The sequence below is a fragment of the Stegostoma tigrinum genome, chromosome 5 (genome assembly GCF_030684315.1).
Source record: "Stegostoma tigrinum isolate sSteTig4 chromosome 5, sSteTig4.hap1, whole genome shotgun sequence".
NCBI classification, from domain to species: domain Eukaryota; kingdom Metazoa; phylum Chordata; class Chondrichthyes; order Orectolobiformes; family Stegostomatidae; genus Stegostoma; species Stegostoma tigrinum.
Genome location: NC_081358.1, coordinates 121,349,627 through 121,375,984, shown reverse-complemented (window position 1 = coordinate 121,375,984; position 26,358 = coordinate 121,349,627). Strand labels below are relative to the sequence as shown.

Genomic DNA, 26,358 nt, shown 5'->3' with positions numbered 1-26,358 from the left:
GGGAGTGAGCATTACTGACAAGTGAGCATGTATTACCTGCCCCTATTTGCCCTTGAACTGAGTCAAAGGACAGTTGAGAGTTCACAATTTTGCTGTGGGTCTGGAGTCCCGACCAGGCTAGACCAGGTAAGAATGGCAGACATCCTTCTTGAAAGGACTTGAGTGAACCATACAGATTCTATGACAATCGACAGTAGTTCCACGGTTACCGTTAGACTAGCATTAATTCCAGATCTGCCTTTGAGTTATCTGTGGGGGCATTTACTTCCATACCGGCTGATCAGCCAACCTTGTCCGAGGTTAAGGATGCACCAAATTTGGTTTTGTCTTCAACATCAGGAAAATGAATGTCATGGTCCAGCATGTTGCCTTAGTGCTACCTATCAGCATTAACAATACTGGAGCTCGTTGATAGTTTCACATTTTTACATTCCAAAGTTACCAGTAAATCTATCACTTGATGCTGCTGCATCCAAGTTTAAGAAAACAGTGTGGAAGCAACAGTGACTGAGAACATGTGCTAAACAGGAGAAAAAGCTAAACATTTCTCACCTTAATTGTCTCACTCTGTTGTCAGGATGAACTCAGCAAGGTCAGATGAGCTCCAGGAATATGCTAATTCCATCAGTGAGCACTCATTAAACACAGGAACATCTGGCTTGGATATGTTCATCCGTTGGTTGATAGTAGTGTGACCAAAGACGACTTTTAAGGTAAACTGTACACTGTCAAACTCCTAGGCCTTTGTATACTTACTACAAGAATACTTGCAGGAAAGATTTGAAGGTGTTAGACATTGACAGTGATGCCTGGAAGACAGTCACGGATGGCTGAAACCTCTGGAAGCTGATTGTTTAATTGGAAGGGTTTTGAAAGCGATGAGCAGAAACAAGAGCTTAGGTGGCTGAGAAAAGAAGCTACAGAAAACAGAGAACAGCGAGTTGTGCACCTGCCCAGACCCACTGTGTTTCTCTGCAGCAAAAGTAACAGAGGCAACAGTTTTAGAGTGGAGTTTCTGACCTATTAAGCCAGCAGGCTTAACATGGTATTGACCTCCATGGCACAAACAATAGTTTTAGAAGACCGTAGTAGGTACTGAACTTGTTGAGGCACATCCTGGATTGTAGCACATGTGAAGTTACCGTACTGGTTTGGTTCAGGTTACTGAATCAAAGTTCATATTTGGCAGGCCAATTCCATAAATGCCGAATTCCTTTGTCCCCTGCAACTGAATATGACCACTTTGCCACTCTTGTGAGTTGAAAGTTATCTCTTTATAAAACTACTTTAACTGTACTGTTTCCTGACCATCACCTTCATTCCATCTTTTTTGCTCAGTCTGTATCTTTGTCTTCTAGTATCTCTTTATGCCTGAAGAATGTGAAGCAAAATTCCTTTGCAGTGGCATGTGTGATGCACTTAGCATTTTACCAGTTTTCAGTCCCTAAAATGACATTGTATTCTGAATCAATTTATCTCAATGCTTGATAACTAGGTTTGATGTTCTTGACTTAACCTGTGAATCTGTTTGCATCAGTTATATAAGTACATGACAGGACTATTACACCCAAGACTAACTCAATTTTCTTGTAACAGCTAATCCCTAATGGACAAATTACAATGTCACCAAATTAGACTGGTGGTTTGACTTCCTTTTTTGGGCAAATTTTGAGCATTTTGATTGGTGACACGTTACAGTGAGCAAATAATGAATTAACAGCACTCTCTATTTCCCTCAATGTAGAGTATGATATTTGTCAAGAGTTATTTGAATGGTTGCAATTGCAAGTGCTTCCATATGTCTGCTAGCTTCTGCTTTTCAGAGTGAGTTTAGAGATGAAAGCTGATGATGGGTTCCATGCCGTTCTTACTGTATGACTGCATTTATCATAAAGAATGTCCATCTTCTGATTATCAGTATTATTAGTGCTGTCCAGTAATTTACCAAGTGCCAAGATTTGGAAGTACTTAACGTGAAAACTCTGAGAAGGATACTGTGATTGACTTTTACTCATTATTATCTTTGCTCTTCTGTGAACATAAGAGTGAGATCAAAAAGTAGCACAGCACAGGAACAGGTCCTTCGGCCCACCAAGTCTGTGCCAAAACGTGATACCTTCCTAAACAAAAAGCCTTTTGCCTCCATACAGTCCATATTCTTCTATACGAGAGGCTGGTATTCCACCACCCAGTTTCCATTTATTTACATGTGGAGAATTCTTAACACTGATTGAGCTCCCTCAGAGCCAGCTCTCAGAGTGAACAGAATGTCAAACACTCCATTCTTATCTGTCAACCAGGGCTTTCTGATTGGACTAGATTAACAGCCCCTATCAGGGAACTCACATTGTCAGAGTTCCACTGGCTGACCTCATTACAATCGCTCTACAGCTATTTTATCTGCTTCTACCACCTCCTCTGGCAGTGCGTTCTAGACCTTTGTGCAAAAAAAAGACTTGCCTCTCCCAAAATGTTTAAAGTTTTCCCCTTTTACTTTATATCTCTGTACCCTTGTAGTTGACATTTCTATTTTGGGTAAAAAGATTCTGAGTATCCATTCTACCCATGCCCCTAAACCTTTAAACGTCTAACAGGTTGCCCCTCAGATTCAAATGTTCAGATGAAAACAAGCTGAGTTTGTTCACTCTCTCCTCATAGCTAATCGTCTCCAAACCAGGCAACATCCTGGTAAAGATAATAAAATGTGAGGCTGGATGAACACAGCAGGTCAAGCAGCATCTCAGGAGCACAAAAGTTTCGGGCCTAGACCCTTCATCAGAGAGGGGGATGGGGAGAGGGAACTGGAATAAATAGGGAGAGAGTGGGAGGCGGACTGAAGATGGAGAGTAAAGAAGATAGGTGGAGAGGAGAGTATAGGTAGGGAGGTAGGGAGGGGATAGGTCAGTCCAGGGAAGACGGACAGGTCAAGGAGGTGGGATGAGGTTAGTAGGTAGCTGGGGGTGCGGCTTGGGGTGGGAGGAAGGGATGGGCGAGAGGAAGAACCGGTTAGGGAGGCAGAGACAGGTTGGACTGGTTTTGGGATGCAGCCTTTTCTGTACCCTCTCCAAAGCCTCCTCATCCGTCTGTGAGTATGGTGACCAGAACTGCACAAAATATTCTAATTAATGAGAGTGTTAAGACTTCCATGAAACTAGGAAGCGGGATTAACAAAATAACCTGCTAAAAATGTTTTAAAATTAATCCATCCATATATGTTTACTTTCAATTAACAAGTAGGACAGAATTCATTACATAGGCCAAACAAAGAGTGTTCTTTTCATTTATTAGAATTATCATCAGTTGGTATCTGATTTTATTTCCACCTACTTGTTCACTGTTGCTGTATAGATGATTATTGGTTTGAGATAAGAAATTGTTTCCAGAAATAAGAAATCTTAGTTGTTAAGATAATTTAGAGATGTTCAGATTGTTTTCTTTGTGGAGGAGAAGGCTCAGAAGAGATCCAGGTCGAGTGTTCAAAATCATGAAGCATGTGAAGAAAATATTATTGCTCATAAAAGAATCAGGAATAAGGGAGTACAGATTTTTGGTAATTTGTAATAATGTAAATGAGATGTGAGAGAAAAAAAAATTAACAGCAGGTAGTTTGGCTCTGGAGTGCCCTGTCTGAAATATGGTGGAGGCGGGTTTAATTATAGCATTCAAGAAGGCACCACATGGTTGTTTAAATAAGAGCAGTGTGAAGGCACATAGTATTATTGGGTAAAGCAGGAGAATGCCATAAGTTATGATGTTCATTTGCAGAACTGATGCAGGCACAATTGGCTGAATGGCCTCCTCCTGCACAGTAACAATTCTGAGATGTTAAGATTTGTTTTTGGGTAGACAGGATCTTCTTATTCCTGAAGAGCACAGTATATCATTTTAATATTTGCTTCAAAGATAAGACTAATTACTCACATGTCTACTAGGGAAATTAGCATAAATAAAACGTATTTTTAAAAGTTTTGGCGAATAATGTTTGCTTTCTTAGGTGATGCACTGGTAAGTACCATTTCAAACAACATATATCCTGTTGCAGCTGTGTCCCTTGTATTTGACAGTTTAGGATTGCCGAAGTTGTTAGATTAATAATGTTTTCTTGAATAGGGATCAAAGATAGTGGAGGCTTTTGTCTTAATACATAATAAGTAAAGAATAAGATTTTCCTGTTTGAACTTTGAATCACTTGCCTTTTTGTGTCTGGTTCACTGTTTAAGGGAAGATAAAATATAGGACATTCTGTCCCTGAGAAATTGCAGCTTTACAATGAAATGGTATTGGCTTGTCGAATGTATTCTGAAACCACCAGTAACTGCACTTTTTTTTAATACATATCAATTGAGATCTGCAATTTTTACTTCAGCTTTCATTCTTATACTGGGGATGCAACGAAAAATGATTGAGGTATCCTGGGACAGCTAATTGCTAAAGCCTGTGTGGAATGTGGAGCACTGAGCCACTTTGGCAGTGAGCTGAGTAACACTGCACACTTTTTTCCTGGCTGAGCCTGAACTAAAATTAAGCAGAGCGAGATATTTCGCCCCCCCCGCTGTGATTTACAGCAGATTTGTTGTGAGTCAACCTAATATCCATTGCTAATAGCTTGGACTCCCTCGCACAAAGAAGTCAGTATTTCTGTACAGTTTCTAGAACCTGTGATACAGATCTTGGGACAACAAAGAGCAGTTACAAGTTAAATTGTTAATTGAACTGCTGAATTTTTGTCATCTGGGGCTGGGGTCATTTCAGTTGGACCCTGTCCTGTCTGTGAATCTGCCCAAACACCTGTTCAAATTCTTTATTTTTATGAGATCATTTTGATAGCGTAATTGCTAAGTGCTGTGCTTAAAATAGTCATGATGTGGAGGTGCCGGTGTTGGGTGGAGGTGGACAAGGTCAGAAATCATATGACACCACGTTATAGTCGAACAGGTTTATGTGAAAACACAAGCTTTTGCAGCATAGCCCCTTCATCAGGTGAGATGAGAAAAAAGCACACAGAATGCAGAATTTGTAAGTAAGAGATCAAAGAGTCACACAGATAAACCGTTAGTTGTCTCGGATCACTGACTTGAAAGAAATTCAGGGATTTATGTAGACATATTAATCAATTAAAACTTCCTGATTAAAGATTTAACAGCATCTTGGGTTTGTTTAATACATCCTCACCAGTTGTGTGACTCTTTGATCCTTTACTTATAAATTCTGTGTTCTGCGTGCTTCTTTCTCACCACTTGATGAATGGGCTACGCTACAAAAGCTTGTGCTTTCAAATAAACCTATTGGACTGTCACCTGGTGTTGTAAGATTTCTCAAAATAGTCATTGTTTAGATTGATTTCTGTTATGTTAGTTTTGAGTTTCTTTTTCTTAAAAGGCCATTTTAATATTGTTTTTAACAGTAACATACGATTTGAATGTACGTTTCTAGAATAATGCTACATCTGGTCATAGCTGGTAATTTTTATTTCATTCTAAATTTAATTATGTTTATATGTTTATACAGTAAAAATAAAACACTGGGGGAATTTGGGTCACACTTAACTGATCCATTTAAACTGCTCGTGTGTATCCATCCTCTTTCCAAAATTGTCTACTTTTCAACAGGAAGAATGATTAACTTGTATTTATACAGCACCTTTCTCAACCACTGAATATCCTTAAGAACAAAGCTTTTTGAAAAGATTTGTAGCTAAGGTTGAGGATGAGGTTGTAGACTTGCTCGCCGAGCTGATCTGTTTGATTGTAAATGTTTTGTGACACTGCTAGGTAACATCGTCAGTGTGCCTCTGGTGAAATGTTGGTGATCTGCCCCACTTGTTATTTATATGCCTCGGTTTGCTGGGGTGGTTCGTATCACTTCTGGTTCTGTTTTTCAGTGGCTTGTATAGCAGATCCAGTTCAGTGTGTTTATTGATGGAGTTCCAGTTGGAATGCCAGGCCTTCAGGAATTCCTGGCAGGTTTCTGTTTGGCTTGTGCTCTTGTGGATGTGTTGTCCCGGTTGAATTCGTGTCCTCCTTTGTCCATGTATATTGAGACCAGTAAGAATTGGTCATGTTTCTTGGTAGTGAGTTGATGTTCATGTATGCTTATTGTCAATTTTCTTCCAGTTTGGCCCATGTAATGTTTCTCACAGTCCTTTCGTGGTATTTTGTATATTACTTTAGTTTTATTGGTTGTTGGTATGGGATCCTTTATGTTCATCAGTAGCTGTCACAGGGTGGTTGTTCGTTTGTGGGCTTCTCTGATACCTAGGGCTCTGAGTAGTCTTTTGTCATCTCTGATATGTCTCTGTACGGTAGGGTCACTAGTGTGTCTGGCTGTGTTGTGTCATCTTGTTGTGGTCTGTTGGCAGAGGTAATGGTAGATCGTGCTTTTTTTGGTTTCCATTCCTTTTTTAAAACTCTGTATAAGTGCTCCTGTTCTGATGTACAATTCTGGATTGCTGTAGTGTGTTGTGGTCCATTTAAATAATGTCCTGATGCAGCTCCATTTAAAGTAGAGTTAGAGTAGCCGGGAAGAACCTGTTTCCCTTCGTAGAAGGGGGAGAAAAAAAAACAGGAATCAGAGATACAAGCTAAATGGCAGAGGATCAGAGGGGATGTGAAGAAAAAAATTTCTACGGCTATGGTTGTATGGATGAATAAACCACAGTTAGATTAGATTCCCTACAGTGTGGAAACAGGCCCTTTGGCCCAACAAGTCCACACTACCCCTTGAAGTATCCCACCCAGACCCATCTTCCTATAATGCACACACCCCTGAACAATACGGGCAATTTAGTATGGCCAATCCACCTAGCCTGCACATCTTTGGACTGTGGGAGGAAACCGGAGCACCCGGAGGAAACCCATGCAGACACGGGGAGAATGTGCAAACTCCACACAGACAGCCGCCCAAGGCTGGAATCGAACCCGGGTCCCTGGTGCTGTGAGGCTGCAGTGCTAACCACTGAGCCACCGTGCTGCCCAAAATGCCTATTCTAAACCTAGATTCCTGCACCCTCGTCTGTAGCCTTGCAGGTTTCACACTCAAAAGTGCAATTCCAGTTTCCTTTTAAGTAAGTTGAGTGTTTCTGCCTCAGCCACCAAATTGCACAGTAACTTCTTGGTACCAGCCGTCTTCTGGGTGAATAGGTTACTTTTCATGTCTCTTCTACCAATCACCATAAACCTATGGGGTGTGGTAATAGATCTCTCCACTACTGGAAATGGGTCCTTCCTGTCCACATTATTCAAGGCCCTCGTTCTGTAATTTTGAAAAAAAATGAAGTTCTGTTATTCAGCATTTACCATGAGACATAGAAATGAATGTACAGAGATAAAAGTCATCTTGCCTTAAGCTTTGTAATGCCAGAAGTATTTTTTTTGCAAACTTGTAATTTGAATTTAATAATTCCTTGCAATACCTGACAAGCTTTGTAGTACTGCATAGTATTTCTCACATTCATTCATTGGAATGGTTCTTGCTGACAGGAGCGGGATTCTGTTTAAATAACACATTGCTTGCTGGAAGTCATGGTCAATTGAACACGTTTTATTAGGTATACGCTTGTAGATATTTGCATATTTTAGTCATTATTCTTTGCAGTTGATTTGGCCATATGTTGCCAGGGTCAGTGGAGAATATCAGGAAATTTGGAGGTAGATCTATTTCAGGCTTATACCGATTAGTATAATTTGGCCCCCATATTGACTCCAGGAGACATTTATTGCATTTATGACCATACTACTGAATTGAAGCCAGCCAGTATTCTTTTAAATCTTAGCTCAGGCAGGATCCTGTGAAGTTGTATTTGCACATATACATGCACATTTTACAAAACAAATCTTACTATTGACTAATTTTAATGTTCTTCCCAAGGTGAGCTTAAAGGCAGGAGGCATTTATTTGAATTTGTCAGTTTAAAAATGGTGTTTAGATAATTTAGATTAGTTCAATTGGTTTAGCCTGCCAAATCAAATTTCTTGATTTAATGCATGAAATGGGTTTAGCTCAGATTACTGCTTCTTAAACTCTTTCCCAATATGACTTTGTTTTGAAGTTCGAAAGTTGTTTTTATCCCTTGATGAGTGGGGACATGGTAGGAAATCTACATGAGAGCCCTGCCTTGGAATGCATGATTCCAAAATCTCACTGCACGAAATCTCTTGCGGTCGCAATCCCCACTTTGGGGACCACTTGTTCAGATGCTCCAAATTCACCAGCTATGCGATCAGACAAGACTAGAAAATGAAATTAAAGATTAATAACGTTTTTTAATGAGTATAATTGAGCAGAACAATTTACCGTTCCTCAGAAGCATTTTGAAATAGGGTCACTGGACCTGAAATGTTAACTCTGATTTCTTTTCATTGATGCTGCCAGACCTGCTGAGCTTTTCCAGCAACTTCTGTTTTGTTTCTGATTTACAGCATCAGCAGTTCTTTTGGTTTTTGTTTAGAACAGTTCACTCTACGGCTAAGGTTTATTAAAGTAATGAACAAAAGGCACTAAAATTATCTCACCAAAAATACAAGACCAATTTCAAGTCGGATATGACTCCCCGTCTCGCAGGCCGGCAAACTCTTACTTTCTTGAATCAGAACACCTCCAATTTTTGTGCTGACGAATTTTCTGCCTGAAAATTCGCCTTACTTGGATGAATGTCAATCTTGGTGTGAGGTGAAAACACGCTCCACTTAGATAGAATAAAAATTTATTTTCAAGTGTACTTTTATATGAAAAATACAGTGTGAAGTTTTATAACTCACCCAATCACGGCACCTACATCAATTACTGAAGTCATATAGAATAATAAATGAAAGTAAAATTAAGATAGAATTCATCATAGTTCAGTTAACTACTCCTGGGCTCAGGGAACGCTGATTTAGGTGTCATGGAATACCCTGAACATGCAGCCTGGACGAGACTGCTATGCCGGGCCACTGGAATACTTGGCCAGAAGCCTCTGCCAAAGAAGTCTGGCATGCTAGGCTGAGACTGCCTGCTGGACCACTGAAATACCTGGACACCAAAGAGAAAGACCTTCCCAACAGGACAAGTCTGCCATGCCGGGATAAGACTGCCATAACAGGAAACTACCATATCGGGAGAACGACACACAGAGACTGCTGTGCTGGGCCAAGGCTCTCTTTCTTCTCCTTTAGGTGCCTGGGCCTAACTTTGGACCTGGAGCCTCGGCCTAGCCTGTGAGTCTAGGCCAGGGGGGTCAGCCCGGGACCTGTTCCTTGCTCATCGGCAGACCCCAAACAGGGTGGAGCAGTGTCCAGCTCATGCTGGTGTTGCTGCTGCTGATGTCAGAGCCTTCTACAGGACCTTTGAGAACTTAAAAACATGACTTTTGAAACTATTTATACCTAATTTAGAATTGACGCTTGACCGCCTCCCTTAATTAAGATTGGTGAAATCGAATTTACTAATAATATCAACAATTATTTTTGGCAGGATTTAAGATTACTTTGGTTCTGTCCATGTGTGTTTGCTGCCTCTCGCTTGAATAGAATGAAATGTGCTTGTGTTTTTACTTCATCTTGAACATGAGCAAGCTCTTATTTTTTATAACTTGAATTTCAAGGGCAGTGCTACTGATAAGGCTTTGGAGGTGCTTTGGTCAGGGAATTCTCATAGTTGGTTTTAACAAAACTTCTAAATTAAAGATAGTTAATGAAATTAGTAGAAATTAATAAAAATGCAGCCTTCACCACCAATTCGTTAATTAACCTTTGATGACAATATGATTGAGGAGCTTCAAACCATTCATTTGTTACTGGCTGGTTGTCAATCATGATTCCAGTTTGTCAGTGTTCTGAGATTGTCATTGGAAGCACAAAATGGCTTTCTGGTTTTGTTAGACCAGCAGAATCTACTTGTTTGTAAAGGGTTGCTAAAAATGGTCAACTTTTGCAAACTAAATCCACACCTAGAAAGGTCAAACCCAGGTCAGCTTACAAGTTGTGATCCGAGATAATAGGAATTGCAGATGCTGGAGAATCCGAGATAGCAAAGTGTGGAGCTGAAAGAACATAGCAGGCCAAGCAGCATCTTAGGAGCACAAAAGCTGACGTTTTGGGTGTCTGCACCCAAAACGTCAGCTTTTGTGCTCCTAAGATGCTGCTTGGCCTGTTGTGTTCATCCAGCTCCACACTTTGTTATCTCAGCTTACAAGTTGTCCAATTATGAATAGTTCAAATTAATATTAGAGGACTGGAACTCAGATAAAATTTCAGTCTTTCATTGCAGTCTAACTTAGATTTGCTATGATTTCAAGTTAACAGAGCTAATCCACTGACTGTGATGCCTAATTAGTAATTTTACTATACAATGATGTCTTTATTTCCTTCTAGGTGCTGTTCTTTTAGCCTGTGTGCAGGGAATTGCAGTCAATGTGGACCCAATCTTTTATGTATGGCTTCTTCAGCTGCCTCAGAAAATGAACATGAAACATAGATCACAGGTAATGAGATCATGATGGGATGAGTGTCTGAAGATTAAAGTTTGTCTGCATTTATTTTGTCATGAACATTGTGCTCTATAATATTATTGAAATCAAATACTATTGTGTAATATTCTGGCATTGCAATGAGAACAAACAGTAATTGGTTAAAGTTTATAGTAGGTATTATACATTAGTATATTTCCACTGTCTGAAAATGAACATAAAAATAAGAATCTGTAAGATTTCTGATATGGCACACACTCGTTTATAAATCTATTCATGTCATCATTGTTCATAGTGTAAAGACCAATATCACATTTTTAATGGAAATGTAGATGCTAAAGTATTTTGAGTTAAGTGCCTTACCTGATCCAAATTAGCATTTTTCAAACAATGGAGTTAATTTTTTATGCAAAGAGCATGTCCCTAGCATCTTCTGTTTTGTAGAAAGTACAAAAGTTGTAGAAGACACAAGAGTAAGATAGAGTGCTTTTCCTCATTACTTTTAACATCAAACATTTAAACTATAATTGTTACTTTTTTCTGAATGGTTAATGATTGGGTTGGCTATATTTACTTACAACAGTGGGAACTATGTACCGGCTCAGATGTACATGTCCGGAAGCCAATCACAAAGTGCCAAAGTCAATATCTTCAGGAGAGATCCTGAAGAAAGTCATTAATTAATGCTGCCAAAAACGGAGTCTGTTTGGTCAGGGGAAAATGGTATAGTGGTTATGCCACCAGTAATCCAGTGTCCCAGATTGATGTTAACCAAGATTCGAACCCCACCATGCAAGCTGGTGTAATTTGAATTGAATTGAATTGAGAAGTGAAATTAATGTAGTGGAGACTGCTTTCGATTGCCTTAAAAATCCAACCAGTTCTCTAATGTCGTTTATGGAACAAAGTCTGCTGTCCTTAGCTGGTCTGGCTCACATGTTACTCTGGACCTATAGCTGCATGTTTAACTCCTAACTGCCCTTTAAGGTTGGGTAGTAAATGCTGGCCTTACCAGCAATGCCTATGTTCCATGAACGAATATAAGAATACTGTAATTATCTGATGCTGTTAGGCCCTTATTACCTCACCAGCTGATTCGCTTAAACCTCCTGATGAAGGTTGAAGGGTCTAGGCCCGAAACGTCAGCTTTTGTGCTCCTGAGATGCTGCTTGGCCTGCTGTGTTCATCCAGCTTCACACTTTGTTATCTTGGATTCTCCAGCATCTGCAGTTCCCATTATCTCTGCTTAAACCTCCTTCTCTCTTTTGCTATTGAAGCATGAACTGCGTCTCACTTGAAGTTCCTCCAAATTGCCTTGCAGTACAGCAACATTGTTTGATAGTTATTTCCAGCCACTGCATTTCTTTTTGCGTGAGCTGAGATTTAAAAATTAGTAAGCATTATGAGATTAAAAATATAGGTAAATATATTATGAGTAAAATGAAGACTGCTCCTTTAGTGCTACAGAACAGAGTGAACTTGTGGAATGCAATCCCCCAGGCATCCGTAAAAAATGCCACATTACTACTTAATAAAAATGAAATTTGGTTTATTTGTTCACTGTAAATCATAGTTTGGGCATTGCCCTTTATTGCAGTACAATGGCCGTGATTACTTCACAATTATTTCCTCATTTACTTTGACCACCATAGGAAATGTATGCAAAAATGCAGATATGTACTGGCAATAATTGAAATTACAGTTAAATAATATAAATATGTAAGCGTGTTGTAATAATGTATTCTAGTCAACCACATTTTTTCTGTAAAATACACAAAACACTTGCATACTGCATAACACTATGTTCTTTGTCAAAATCAAGAGGAGCAATTGAAATAAATAGTTCCATCAATTTTTATTTTCCTTACTGAGATTTGAAAATTGAACTTAATTTATTGTTTGCTTTCAGCTGGTCAGTCATGGTATTTCATTGCATTTCAAGAAAGATTGAAACCAGCAGTAATTTTATTAAAGAGAAAGTCCACACAACTTCGGAAACTAGCCCTATTAATGAGCTGCCTTTTAAATGAGTATATAAAATTTGACTGGTTTATACGTGACATTGGGCATTTTTTAATATTCTATCCTGTCATTTAGCATATTCCTAATATATTTATTGTGGTTGTAAAAGTAGAGTCAATTTCCTTGAGCTCACATCGAATTATATTACATACCAAAAGCTGTTTTTCTTCTTGCGAATGATACACCCCACTCTTCTGAATTCATTGACTTTTTATTGTGATATGTTTCTCTGGATGCTAGGCATCCACAATACCATATTGAAGTGAGATAACAAGGTGTAGAGCTGGATGAACATAGGAGGCCAAACAGCATCTGATTCTCCCATTCTCTAGCGTCAGCAGTACCCACTACCACTATATTGAAGTGGCCATTATTTGTGTGTGAATGTCAGAAATAACTTTAAGAAGAGATAAGGCCACTAAACTAGTAAGCCAGAGGCTTGGGTAGTGTTTTGGGGAAATTGTTTCAAATCCCATTACAAAAGCCATTTTAACTTGTGTCACGTGGGAGGATTTAAACTAGCTTGGCAGGGGATTGGGAACCAAAGCAAAGATGAACAGACTGAAAGGTAACTAGAGAATATGGCCGCTAAGACTCAGAAGAAGAGCAGGTGGGGTGTGGTTACTGATCAAAGCGGATCTGGTGGACTGAAGTGCATCTGTTTCAATGCAAGTATAACAGGTAAGGCAGATAAAAGTAGAGCTTGGATTAGTACTTGCAACTATGATGTTGCTATTACAGGGATTTGGTTAAGGGAGGGACAGGATTGGCAGCTTAATGTTCCAGGATATGGATTTTTCAGGCGGAATAGAGGGGGATATAAAAGGGGTAGGGAAGTTGCAGTACTTGTTAAGGAAAATTTCACAGCTGTACTGCGGGAGGACACCTCGGATGGCTCATACAGTGAGGCAATATGGATAGAGCTCAGGAGCAGAAAGGGTACAATCACAATGTTGGGGTTTACTGTAGGCCTCTCAACAGCCAGCAGGAGATAGAAGAACAGATATGTAGGCAGATTTAGGCAAGATGTAAAAGTAACAGGGTTGTTGTTGTGGTGGTTTTAACTTCCCAAATATTGACTAGGACTCACTTAGTGCTTGGGGCTTGGATGGGGCAGAGTTTGTAAGGAGCATCCGGGGGGCTGCTTGAAACATTATGTAGATAGTCCAACTAGGGAAGGGGCTGTACTGGACCTAGTATTGGGGAATGCCTGGCCAGGTGGTTGACGTCTCAGTAGGCGAGCAGCTGGGGAACAGCGATCACAATTCAGTACGTTTTAAGGTAGTGATGGATAAAGATAGGCGTAGTTGTCAGTGAAGATGTTAAATTGGGGGAAGACTAATTACAACAATATTAGGCAGAAACTAAAGAATGTAGATTGGAGGCAGATGTTTGAGGACAAATTGATAGCTGATATGTAGGAGGCTTTCAAGTGTCAGTTGCTGAGAACTCAGGACCAGCACATACCTTTAAGAATGAAAGATAAGTACGGCAAGTTTAGGGAATATTGGATAACAAGAGATATTGTGAGACTAATCAAAAAGAAAAGAGGAAGCATTTATCAAGGCTAGGAGGCTGGGAACACACAAAGCAAGGGTAGAATATAAGGAAAGTGGAAAGAAACTTAAGCAAAGAGGCAGGAGGACTAAAAGGAGTCATGAAAAGTCATTGGCCAACAGGATTAAGGAAAATCTCAAGGATTTTTATACATATATAAACAGCAAGAGCATAGCCAGGTAGAGGGTTGGCCCACTTAAGGACAGGGAAGGGAATTTATGTGTGGAGCCAGAGGAAATGGGCGAGGTATTATATGAGTACTTTGTGTCAATATTCACCACAGAGAAGGACTTGGTTGATGGCGAGTCTGGGATCATGTTGAGATCAAAAGGGAGGAGGTCTTCTCAAGACATTTAAGGTAGACAAGTCCCCAGGGCCTGATGGGATAGATCCCAGAATACTGAGTGGGGCAAGGGAGGAAATTGCTGGGGCCTTGAGGGAAATCTTTGTATCCTCACTGGCTACAGGGGAAGTCTTAGAGGATTGGTAAATAGCCAATATTGTTCAGAGATAATGGGAACTGCAGATGCTGGAGAATCCAGGATAATAAAGTGTGGAGCTGGATGAACACAGCAGGCCAAGCAGCATCTCAGGAGCACAAAAGCTGATGTTTCGGGCCTAGACCCTTCATCAGAGAGAGGGATGGGGAGAGGGTTCTGGAATAAATAGGGAGAGGGGGTGAGGTGGACCGAAGATGGAGAGAAAAGAAGATAGGTGGAGAGGAGAGAATAGGTGGGGAGTTTCAAAATCTCCCCTTCCCCCACCGCATCCCAAAACCAGCCCAGTTCGTCCCCTCCCCCCACTGCATCACACCACCAGCCCAGCTCATCCCCTCCCCCTACTGCATCCCAAAACCAGCCCAGCCTGTCTCTGCCTCCCTAACCTGTTCTTCCTCTCGCCCATCCCTTCCTCCCACCTCAAGCCGCATCTCCATTTCCTACCTACTACCTCATCCCGCCTCCTTGACCTGTCCATCTTCCCTGGACTGACCTATCCCCTCCCAACCTCCTCACCTATATTCTCGTCTCTACCTATCTTCTTTTCTCTCCATCTTCGGTCCGCCTGCCCCTCTCTCCCTATTTATTCCAGTTCCCTCTCCCCATCCCCCTCTCTGATGAAGGATCTAGGCCCGAAACGTCAGCTTTTGTGCTCCTGAGATGCTGCTTGGCCTGCTGTGTTCATCCAGCTCCACACTTTGTTAGCTAATATTGTTCCTTTGTTTAAGAAGGCTGGCAAGGATAATCTTGCTAATTACAGGCTGGTGAACCTTCTATCAGTGGTAGGAAAATTATTGGAGAGGATTCTTCCAGACAGGATTTACTTCCGCCTGGGAATCAGTGGGCGTATTAGTGAGAGGCAACATGGTTTTGTGATGGGGAGGTCGTGTCTCACTAACTTGGTTGAGTTTTTTGAGGAAGTGACGAAGATGATCGATGAGTGGATATTGTCTACCTGGACTTCAGTAAGGCCTTTGATAAGGTCCCTCATGGCTGGCTGATGCAGAAGGTAAAGTTGTGCAGGGTCAGAGGTGCGCTTGCAAGATAGATAATGTTCACCCAGCTTCACACTTTGTTATCTTGGATTCTCCAGCATCTGCAGCTCCCATTATCTCTAAAAAAAACTGCCTTGGTCATAGTATGCTTTTCTGAATGGAGGGCTGTGACGAGTGGCATTCATCCGGGATCAGTGTTGGGATCTTTTCTGTTTGTAATATAGATACATGATTTGGAGGAGAATGTAACTGGTCTGATTAGTAAGTTTGCCGATGACACTAAGGTTGGTGAAATTGCAGATAGCAATGAGGACTGTCAAAGGATACAGCTGGATATAAATTGGTTGGTTCCTTAGATACCAAAGCAACTCGATTCCATATACAGGTCAACATTTGGACTTTTTGATAAATGATGAGGAACATGCATGCTACGCAAGTTCCAGGCAATAGCCATCTTCAGTTGGAGATAATCTGACCATCATTCCTCAACATTCAACTGCGTTTGTATTATTGAGTCCTCGTCAAACTACTTTCTGTTGAATTACCTTTGACAAGAAACAGAACTGGATCATCCATGAAAATACTGTGGCTGTATAAGCAAGTCAGAGGCTCAGCATTCTTTGTTGATTAACTTGCCATTTATCTGTCAAAGCTTCACCACCATCTGCAATACACTTATCAGGAGTGTAATGGGATACTCTTCATTTTCCTGAATGGGCGTGGCCCCAAAAACACTTGAGAAGCTTAAAAAAGTCAGTATAACGCTGTCTGCTGCAATTCCATCCCATCCGCCTCCATTAATATTTACTTCCTCCACTGCTGATTGACAATACCAGCATTGTATGCCATCTACAAAACGTTCTTCAGTAACTCACTGAGGCTCCTCTGAGAACACCTTTGAAACCTGCTACATTGATCACCTTGAACAACGATGCATGGGTTTGTTACATGTGCAAGTTTCCCTCCAAGGCACACACCTTTCTGACTGTGGTCACTTCCTGTATAATCATTCCTCCTTTGTCACTGGGTCAAAATCACGGCATTCACTTCTTAACAGAACCATGTGTGTCCCTGCACCCCAAGCACTGCAGTGGTTGAAGAAAGCATTTCACTTTCTTCAGGCAAATAAGGAATAGGCAATAAATGCTGGCTCAGCCAGAGACACCCATAATCCCATGAATTATTTTTTTAACATGCCACCGATTAGCTCACCCTAGTTCATTGAGTGAAGCATTTTGAGATGTAAGTTTTAAACGCTAAGCTTCATTAATGGAAGTATTTCTTTCAGAAACATTTGCCCAGTTAATCTGTATCATAATACCAAACAGAATTGATTCCAATACTCTCTTTTTTGAAATTATGCATCAGTTTTCACAGGACATCATGAAATGCTAGTGGTAGTCGGAACTGCAGATGCTGGAGAATCTGAGATAACAAGGTGTAGAGCTGGGTGACCACAGCAGGCCAAGCAGCATCAGAGGAGCAGGAAGGCTGACGGTTCGGGCCTAGACCCTTCTTCAGAAAAGAAAGGTCTTTCTGAAGAAGGGTCTAGGCCCGAAACGTCAGCCTTCCTGCTTCTCTGATGCTGCTTGGCCTGCTGTGTTCATCCAGCTGTATACCTTGTTATCTCATGAAATGCTAGTAATCTTTTTGGGTGAGTAGTCCAATGGCCCAGGTTAATGTTCAGCGACGTGAGTTTGAATCCTGCAACGACAAAAGGTGGAATTTGAAATTTGAATAAAATCTGGACCTAAAAGCTAATTTAACAATGACCATGTAACCAGTTTTCATTGTTGCTAAATCCCATCTTGTTCACTAATGTCCTTTAGGGAAGGAAATCTGCCATTCTTGCATAGTCTGACCTACGTGTGACTCTGACCCACAGCAATGTGGTTGACTATTTAACTGTCCTCTGAAATGTTCTACAGTTATTTAATTCAAGTGAAATCAACAATGGACAGCAAATACCAGCCTTGCGCATGACATTCACATCATATGGAAATATGAGAGAAACCATGACATGCACCTTGTTACAAAAATGTACTGAAATAATCATAAAGGCATAGATACAGCCACTTGAATTTATATTCTGTCTAGAGAACAATAAAATGTGCTAAGATGTTTCACTGAAGTATTATCAGGCAGAATTTTTACACTGAACCACAAAAAAGGGGTTAGTAAAACACGGTTTTGAGAACCTTTTTTCTCAGTGCAGAGCGCAGTAGAGACAAGGAGGGCTTTATCTTTGTAACCAAGAGGAGGCAGAGAAACAAAGAGGCTTTGTCTGTTAGCTGAAGGGTCTTGATTGAAATATGTTCAGGCAGTGTCAGGTCAGTTTCATGTGGATATGGACTCTCAATGCAAAATAGCCAATAATTGCAGTAAATTTTGTCATGTTAAACACTAATCCGTAAGATGGCTGAAACGGGAAATATATGATGTCTTGCCAACTGATGCTTCCTGAGGGCTGATTGCTCAGGCACATGTTTGGAATAGAACCGAGCAAGAGGGTATCTCAGTCTTTGAGTGTGCTGTACTTAAATTTGGATTAATTAGAGCTGACACTGGATGTGTTTTTCCCTCTTTTGCAGCAATCTGTGGGAGTTATTCAGTCAGTCATGCCAACAACAAGGAAGAAGGAGGATGAGGTATCTGTTGGCAGTACGCCATTGGCAATGCAGCAATCAAATCAGGCCTCTGAATATGCTAGCAGTCCTGTCAAAACGAAAACGGCGACAGGTACGTTGTTCTCACTTCTTCAGTTAGTACTTCACAAGTAATGTGATCGACTTTAAAAAGATGTTATTTGACAATACCTGTGGCAAAGCCAATCAAGGCCATAAGAAAATAGATTCACAGGTATCAAATTAAAAGAAATGCATGGAATTTTGAACTAAAGTTGATCAATTTTGTCAGGGAGAATGAAGTGTACCAGTGGAACTTGATTGTAAACAAAAACTAAGTTTTAGACATCTAGTCAGCAATTAACACAAATATGTTTAAAAGTGACTTGGGCAATCACTTTCTGATAGTCCTAGTTGAAAGTCAACAGCATATACTGTCTTCTCCTTAACCCCTAACCTTAATCTATGAATGTATTAAATTAAAGCAGTCAGCTGATACTCCTGAATAAATATTTAAGATGTTGCGAAAGATTTTTCCATTTCCACCAATGAGAATACTATGGTGTAATACAACCTGTGGAGCAATGAAAAGGACAAGTAAATTGCTGCTTGTACAGCTGCTGTCACACAATCTTCATATTTATAAGATTCTAAAATTTTCAATTGAATTTCCAATTTTTCTCTCTTTTTCACAAACTGTGTCAAAATTTCCATTTCTCATCTGGGTGATTTATTATATGTTTATGTGACGAATGCAGGCACTTCATGGCTAAGTAAGCGCTAGTTCTCTCACTGGCTTCTATCAGTCAGTACCCAGCATGTGAAATCACACATTAACTTTTGATATGGCTGAAAAAAACACTTTTTAAAAGAATTGGTGCACGTGTTATACAAACTATTGGAGCATTATATATTAAATAAATTCTGCATGTACATAGAGTGGGTAATTTGCTTTCTTTTTTAATGTGTTTAATTTTCATTTCTCCACCTGTGGTGGAAAGGGCAAAAGAAATTGGAGGGAAAATACGTGAAATTGAAAGAGCTCCCTTAATAATCTTTGGCTTTAGAAATTCTCAATGTTTTGTGAGTATTTTTTATTTAAACTGTAACCACGGGAGGAATTATTTGTTTGTGAGGCACAATTGCCTCCTTCTGTGCTGTAACCATTCTATGTGCCTCATTTAGAAACACACTTGGTTTGCACTTAACATAGGACATGACAGCATGGAAATTAGCTATATCCTTCTAATCCAATTTTCCTTCTTTTTAAATTAAATGTTCTGTTTTTCTTTGGACTGTCGATTCTATTGGTGAGATTGACTCTTCAGTGTTTACTTATAGTAATATCTCTTATGTGCTCATAATCCTTAGTCTGAAAATGATTCGTCTGAGCTGTCTGTTTGTCAGTGATTTATAGACCAGTGGAAACATTATCCTATTTATATTCTCAAACAAGCCCAAAGGTTATTTCATGCTGGATCCACCCAATAATCATAACAGGAAGCAGGTGGGGTTGTGACATAAAAATAGAGTGCTGGAAATGCTAAGCAGGTCTGGCAGCATCTGTGAAGAGAGAAGCAGAGTTAATGTTTCAACTCAATGACCATTCATTAGTTTTGATGAAAAGTCATTGATAACAGTACTGGTTTGTTTTTCTCACCTTGCAGATGCTGCCAGGCCTGCTGACTAATTTCATCATTTTCTGTTATTTGATGTTCAGCAACTGTATTGTTTTCTTCTGTATACTTGTGGCATGTGACAACTGTGCACACATGATACTGTGGCTTGCACAATGAAATAACTGAAAGGGAATATAAAACTGTGTTTCGTAAGTTTCATGATAATATTAAAGTGATAATATTAAAGTTGGGTCTAGTGTCATTTGGGCCCTTGGAGAGAATGAGAAGCTCAGTGAACTTCAACATGTCATTAAAATGGTGGATAATTCAGAAATGGACTTGATGTACAACTGTTTTCTCAAAAGTGGCATTAATGATACAGAAAGGATAGACAGCATCGAAACAATTAATGGGACTACACTTTGTAATTAGTGTGTGATGGACCTAACAGAGATTCATGCAAAATAATTAAACCAACAGCATACTGAAATGAATAACATATCTGCAGGATGAAAGAACATTTGGGTAGAAGGCAGAAATATATTAAGTGGAGGAATGATGATCTTGATAAGCAAAAGTTTAATAACCAGTAAAAGTGCTGCTATAACAGGATCAGCTGAGTTCCCAGAAGCAGCCTACATAGAAAATATTAATTAACTGAGTAATTTTTGGTAACTGACTCACTGTGAGAGAGCAGGGAGTAAGGTGTTTGTCTATTTACAGAAGCCTAGTACTGTGTTGGTTTGCAAATGGGTTTTCGATTGTTGAGAGAGCCAAGGCTTAAATAATAGCACTAATGTAGGAAAATGTCCCAAGGTGCTTCAAATCATTAAAACAGATTATCTGATCAGTTACATTATTTTCTTTCCGTTCAAGTCAAGAAAGCCATTATTGGCTGAAGTATTTAATGGTAGCTCAGTGTTTTGAGCCTCTGCCAAAGGTGAATATTACCCCCAAAAGGTACTGTTTATCCAACACAAATAAAGTTTTTTCTTAGAGAAAGTGTGGGCTCCTTATGAACATTCATATTCATTTTAAGCACAAAGAATGTTTTGAGAGGCTTCAAGTTTTAACAGCATGTCACATCAGTCTACATCTGCTCAGACACCGGCCACACTATTCATAACTTAATTGTTTCTTTTCTTCTGCAGAATCTTTGTGTAATTTTCAGCATCCGGCTAGAAAGCCCAATCTGTCCTCTCATTTTATGATATATGTTACACTAAAATTCATTAGCCTTTCATCCAGAGGTGGAAGCCTCGAGCTCAGCAGAAGTCTCTGAGCAACATGGCATTCTCAGTCCTTCGATCAGGGAATGCTTCCTTTGTTCACATGAAAGATCAGTGATTCAAAATTTGAGCTTGTTTTCTTTCTCCACAGATCCTGCCAGACCTGCTGAGCATTTTCAGCATTTTCTGTTTTTAATTTGAATTTCAGCAATAGTTTGCTTTTGTATTAATAGTTACTTGAACCTCTAAACTCCGTCCAATAATTTCACTGCCAGGGTTTCTGTTTTTAATAAGCAGCCTACCGTTATTGGGCTTCAGCCCATTGTATTGCTGATTGCTGATTGGATTTTTGGAGCATAAAATGTGTCCCTACCTCTTGTTGAGGGTGACTGGTTCAAACTGTAGTTAGATTCCAGTAGCCACAATGATATGTCAACGATCGGGGTGTTTGCTTACTTTCTGCTCATTGGAGTAGATAAAAATTGTGGTAGCTGAGTTTTGGGGCTCCATGGTGGGTGGGAGCATGATTCGGACGACTTAGTGAAATGCGGAAAAGAACAAGTGAGAAGATGAGAATAGTTTTTTACTGAGTGCATTATAATCTAGAATACAAGGGTGGTGGAAGCAGATTCAAACAGCTTTCAAAACACAGTTTATTTGTAATTGGCAATGACAAAAGTGTAGGGTTTTATAATCCCAAGAGAGACCACAAGATAGGATTTCCTAAACGGCCAAAGCAAAAAAAACAGTTGGACAAAGTTTCACTAGTTTATAAGTATGACTGCAAAAGATGAACTAATATCTGCATAGTTCACATGCTAATTAGCAGGTGAATGACATTTCAAATAAAAGGTAAATTTCCTGTTAAAAGCACCCTGCTTGATTCACACACATTCACTCCCACCACCACCAATTCTCAGTGGCAGCATTATGTACTATATACCAGATGCATTGCAGCAAAATGTCAAGTCCCCTTTGACAACCCCTTTCCAAGCCTAGATAACAAGGTGTGGAACTGGATGAACACAGCAGGCCAAGCAGCATCTTAGGAGCAAGAAAGCTGACGTTTCGGACCTACACCCTACATCAAAAATGGGGGAGGGGAAGGGGGTTCTGAAATAGATAGGGAGAGAGGGGGAGGCAGATCGAAGATGGATAGAGGAGAAGATAGGTGGAGAGGAGACAGACAAGTCAAAGAGGCGGGGATGGAGCCAGTAAAAGTGAGTGTAGGTGGGGAAGTAGGGAGGAGATAGGTCAGTCTAGGGAGGACGGACAAGTCAAGGGGACGAGATGAGGTTAGTAGGTAGGAAATGGGGGTGCGGCTTGAAGTGGGAGGAGGGGATAGGTGAGAGGAAGAACAGGTTACTTCTTTAACCGTGAGCCTAAACCTCCCTTTACTGACCCCTTCTCCCACCTCCAACACAAGCCCTCCTCCTGGACATCACCCCAAGGCCTCCTACCCGCCCTCAACCTCTTCATCTCCAACTGCCATCGAGACATTAATCGCCTCAACTTCTCCACCCCTCTCACCCACTCCAACCTCTCCCCCGCAGAATGTGCAGCCTTCCGCTCCAACCCCAACCTCACCATCAAACCCGCAGACAAGGGAGACGCAGTTGTACTTCGGTGCACTGATCTCTACATTGCTGAGGCCGGGCGCCAACTCTCCAACACCACCTCCTACCGTTCCCTGGACCATGACCCCACCCCCGAGCACCAAACCATCATCTCCTAAACCTCATCATATCAGGTGACCTCCCACCGACAGCCTCCAACCTCATTGATCCCCAATCCCACGCTGCCCACTTCTATCTCCTTCTCAAAATCCTCAATCCTGACTGCCCTGGTCGGCCCATTGTCTCCGCCTGCTCCTGCCCCAACGAACTCATCTTCACCTATTTGAACTCCATTTTCTCCCCCTTTGTCCAGGAACTTCCTACTAACGCCCGTGACATCTCCCACGTCCTCCATTTCCTCCAGAACTTCCAATTCCCCGGTTCCCAACAACTCATTTTTACTATGGATGTCCAGTCCCTACGCACCTGCATTCCCCATGCAGATGCCCTAAAGGCCCTCCACTTCCTCCTATCCTGCAGGCCTGACTGGTCCCCCTCCACTGACACCCTCATCCGCCTAGCCGAACTCGTCCTCACCCTCAACAACTTCTCTTTTGATTCCACCCACTTCCTACAGGCAAAGGGGGTGGCCATGGGTACCCGCGCATGGGCCCAAGCTATGCCTGCCTCTTTGTAGGTTACGTGGAACAGTCCCTCTTCCGTACCTACACTGGCCCTAAACCCCACCTGTTCCTCTGTTACATTGATGATGTATTGGCGCTACCTCGTACTCCAAAGGGGAGCTCGAATAGTTCATCCACTTCACCAACACCTTCCACCCCAGTCTTAAGCTCATCTGGACCATCTCTAACACGTCTCTCAACATCCTGGACCTCTCCGTCTCTGCCTCTGGCAACCATCTAGAAACTGATATCCATTTCAAGCGCACAGACTTGCACAGCTACCTAGAATACACCTCCTCCCACCCATCTATAATTCCATGCTCCCCATGCCTAGTTTTTTTGATCTGTCAATATCACTAAACTGAATTAGAGCAGCCATTAAAATACTGTACCTTAAAAAGTGGGTACAAGGGGTGGGAATTCTGAGACAACTGCCTCACCTCCCTGAAACCTGTGCGTCATCTAAAAGGTGAGAAGTATCATGGAATACTTCCCACTTGCCTGGGTGCTAATCAAAAACTCACTTTTCCAGTCAAACATAAATAGTACACTACGTACTGCAGCCTGAAAAATGTATAAAGGTACCTTCACATTCAGTGCATTGTAAATTCCTACAGTGATTTTGAAGTTACATAATGACTTCCCATGCTTTTAAGGTTTACCTTGCACAAAATTAATAGTTTATAAGATAAAGAAGGGACCTAAGGGGCGATTTTTTTTTCTGGCAGATGGTGGTGCATGTAGGGGATCAGCTGTCAGAGGAAGCGGTGGAGGCTGGTACAATTATAACATTTAAATGGCATCCAGATGGATATATGAATAGAAAGGGTTTAGAGAGATATGTGCCAAATGCTGACCAATGGGACTAGATTTATATAGGATCTCTGGTCAGCAAGGACGAGTTGGACAATGGTTCTGTTTCCATGCTGTATATCTCTTTGATTGTAGTGCTTTAGATGTCCCACAGTGTTTTATGGCCAAAAGGCTACATTGAAGTGCCACATTTACGAAATGTTTGCACAGAATAGTTTCACAACAGCAGGGGGATAATCTTTTCTTCGTGATGCTGCCTGAGGGAAATAATTTGGTTACTGCAAAAGGAGAACAGCTCTTCAGATGCTGCTATGGATCTTTTCCATCCAGCTTGAAAGGCAGACATGGCTTGGACTTAACTTTGCATCTGATGAATGGCAGCACTCCCCCAGCACAACACCGAAGCATTAACCTGGCTACGTCCTCAACTGGCTACACTGGAACTCAATGTATCTGAAGAGGCAAAACTGTTGCCCTGAGAAATATCCTCAGAAATTTATACCCAGCTTTTTTTTATTCTCCCATTGATTGTGGGGATTGCTGGCAAGGCTAACATTTGTTACCCATCCCTAACTGTCCTACAATTGTCTTGATTGCTAGATCATTTTAGATGGCATTTAAGAGTCTACCACATTGCTGTGGGTATGGAGTCACACGGAAACAAAATAATGTAAGGACAGCAGATTTCCTTCCCAGAAGAACGTCAGTGAACTAGTTGGGTGACTGCAGCAATCCGTGACAGCTGCCAGTGTCATCTTTACTGAGATTAGCATTTGATTTCAGATACATTAATTATTCGAATTTCAATTCCTCCAGCTGCCATGTGAGATTTGAACTTTAATCTCTAGACTATTAGTTTGGTTTCTAGATTACTATTTCACTGACATTAGCACTAAACTGCTGTCTCTCCTTGAAAATTTTGGAGAGGATTACATAATATATGCAGGTTACTAGCTTTTGTATGAACTTGAAATTGAAAAAATACTGCAGTGTATATTATAGTGCAAAACATATTCTGAGATATTTGTAAAATAGCCAGTAAAGTGAAAAACACATTCCCTAAACAGTCATAATGTTTCGTCTGTTCCTAATATCAATTAGGCATTGATTTGCAATTATGGAAGCAGTTGTATAATTTGTAGTGATCTGAGTGCAATCTAGTATAAACAGAGTGATTGCTTTTCTCGAAGAACATAAACTCCCATAGTTAACAATTACTGTATTGTGGAACAGATGTAAAAGACTGAAGTATTTCCTGTTGTAATTGAATTTGGCATGAGGCTTTAAAAAAATTGCCGTAATTATGACACTGTCAGCTGGAGAAACCTGTGTCACAAAGAGACTGCAATTTGATTTATATGCTTTTTTAATGCCTGTAGGCTTTCTTTATAGATTTTGCCTGCATTTTCTTTTGAATGCTTTATTTTCTGTGCAAGTCAACAATATGGTACATAATTAATGTGCAATTAATAAAACCTGTGAATTTATTTTTATCTGAATGGTGAAAATGGTTTTATTGCATACACCAGAACCATTAGTGCTTGTTGGCATCTTCTGCATGTTCATTTGTTTACTCCCACTGTTCAGAGCGATGCTGTCATTTCGGGGTTTAATTTCCCAGTGCAGTAACTTTATGGCACAGAATTTAGGCTTAATGAATAAAATCTGTGATTTGATGGTGGGTGTAAAAAATTATATATTTCCAATCCTCAAGAAAATGTGGAATCAGAAAATACCCTCTGGCTCAAGCAGCCTGGCTACTATACTATCCAAATTGTCTATTTAATTCTTGAAGTTGCAGAACTATCGTACCCAAATGTAATTAAGAAAAACTAGAAAAACCATTCTTACACCTCCATTCATCAGATAAAACCAACACTTTCCACTGTTCTTATGATCTGTACAGCATTTGATTATTTCTATCTCTACCTATTCCTGTATTCTTTAGTTCATTGCTGAGCAAATATTCATTCATCTCTTTTTGGTATCGAAGTAGTAAAGTCATTCTATACTAATTGGCTAGTGTATTGCATGTATTATTCACTTTCTGTATTAGCTGAAATTTACTGTTGCTCTCATCCTGTAGATGAGCTACTTCTGATCCATGTTATATAACAGGCTTTTAAGACTCAAAGCATTTTAGAAGTCAGGTCTTGTAGGTTTGAATTAATTACTTACTTCAATGTTAGCTAGTTGTGATTTTTATGTTCAAAATTTAATTTTGAATTTTCTGGAATTCTTCCAAATCTTACCCTCTTCATTTCACCTTCATCTTCTTTTACTCAACATCTTCCTTTCCCCCACCTTCTTCCTTGCTCC

General features: G+C 40.4%; 1 protein-coding gene across 2 annotated transcripts in view; it reads left to right on the top strand.

Moving 5' to 3' along the window:
* Positions 1–26,358, top strand: part of LOC125451670 (intermembrane lipid transfer protein VPS13B-like) — a 907,633-nt gene that overhangs the window by 447,385 nt on the left and 433,890 nt on the right. For both annotated transcript variants that reach the window (XM_048529130.2, XM_048529131.1), the window contains exons 20-21: positions 10,350–10,459; positions 18,107–18,254. In XM_048529130.2, the coding sequence (XP_048385087.1) occupies positions 10,350–10,459; positions 18,107–18,254 (258 nt within the window). The remainder of the gene's footprint in view (positions 1–10,349; positions 10,460–18,106; positions 18,255–26,358) is intronic.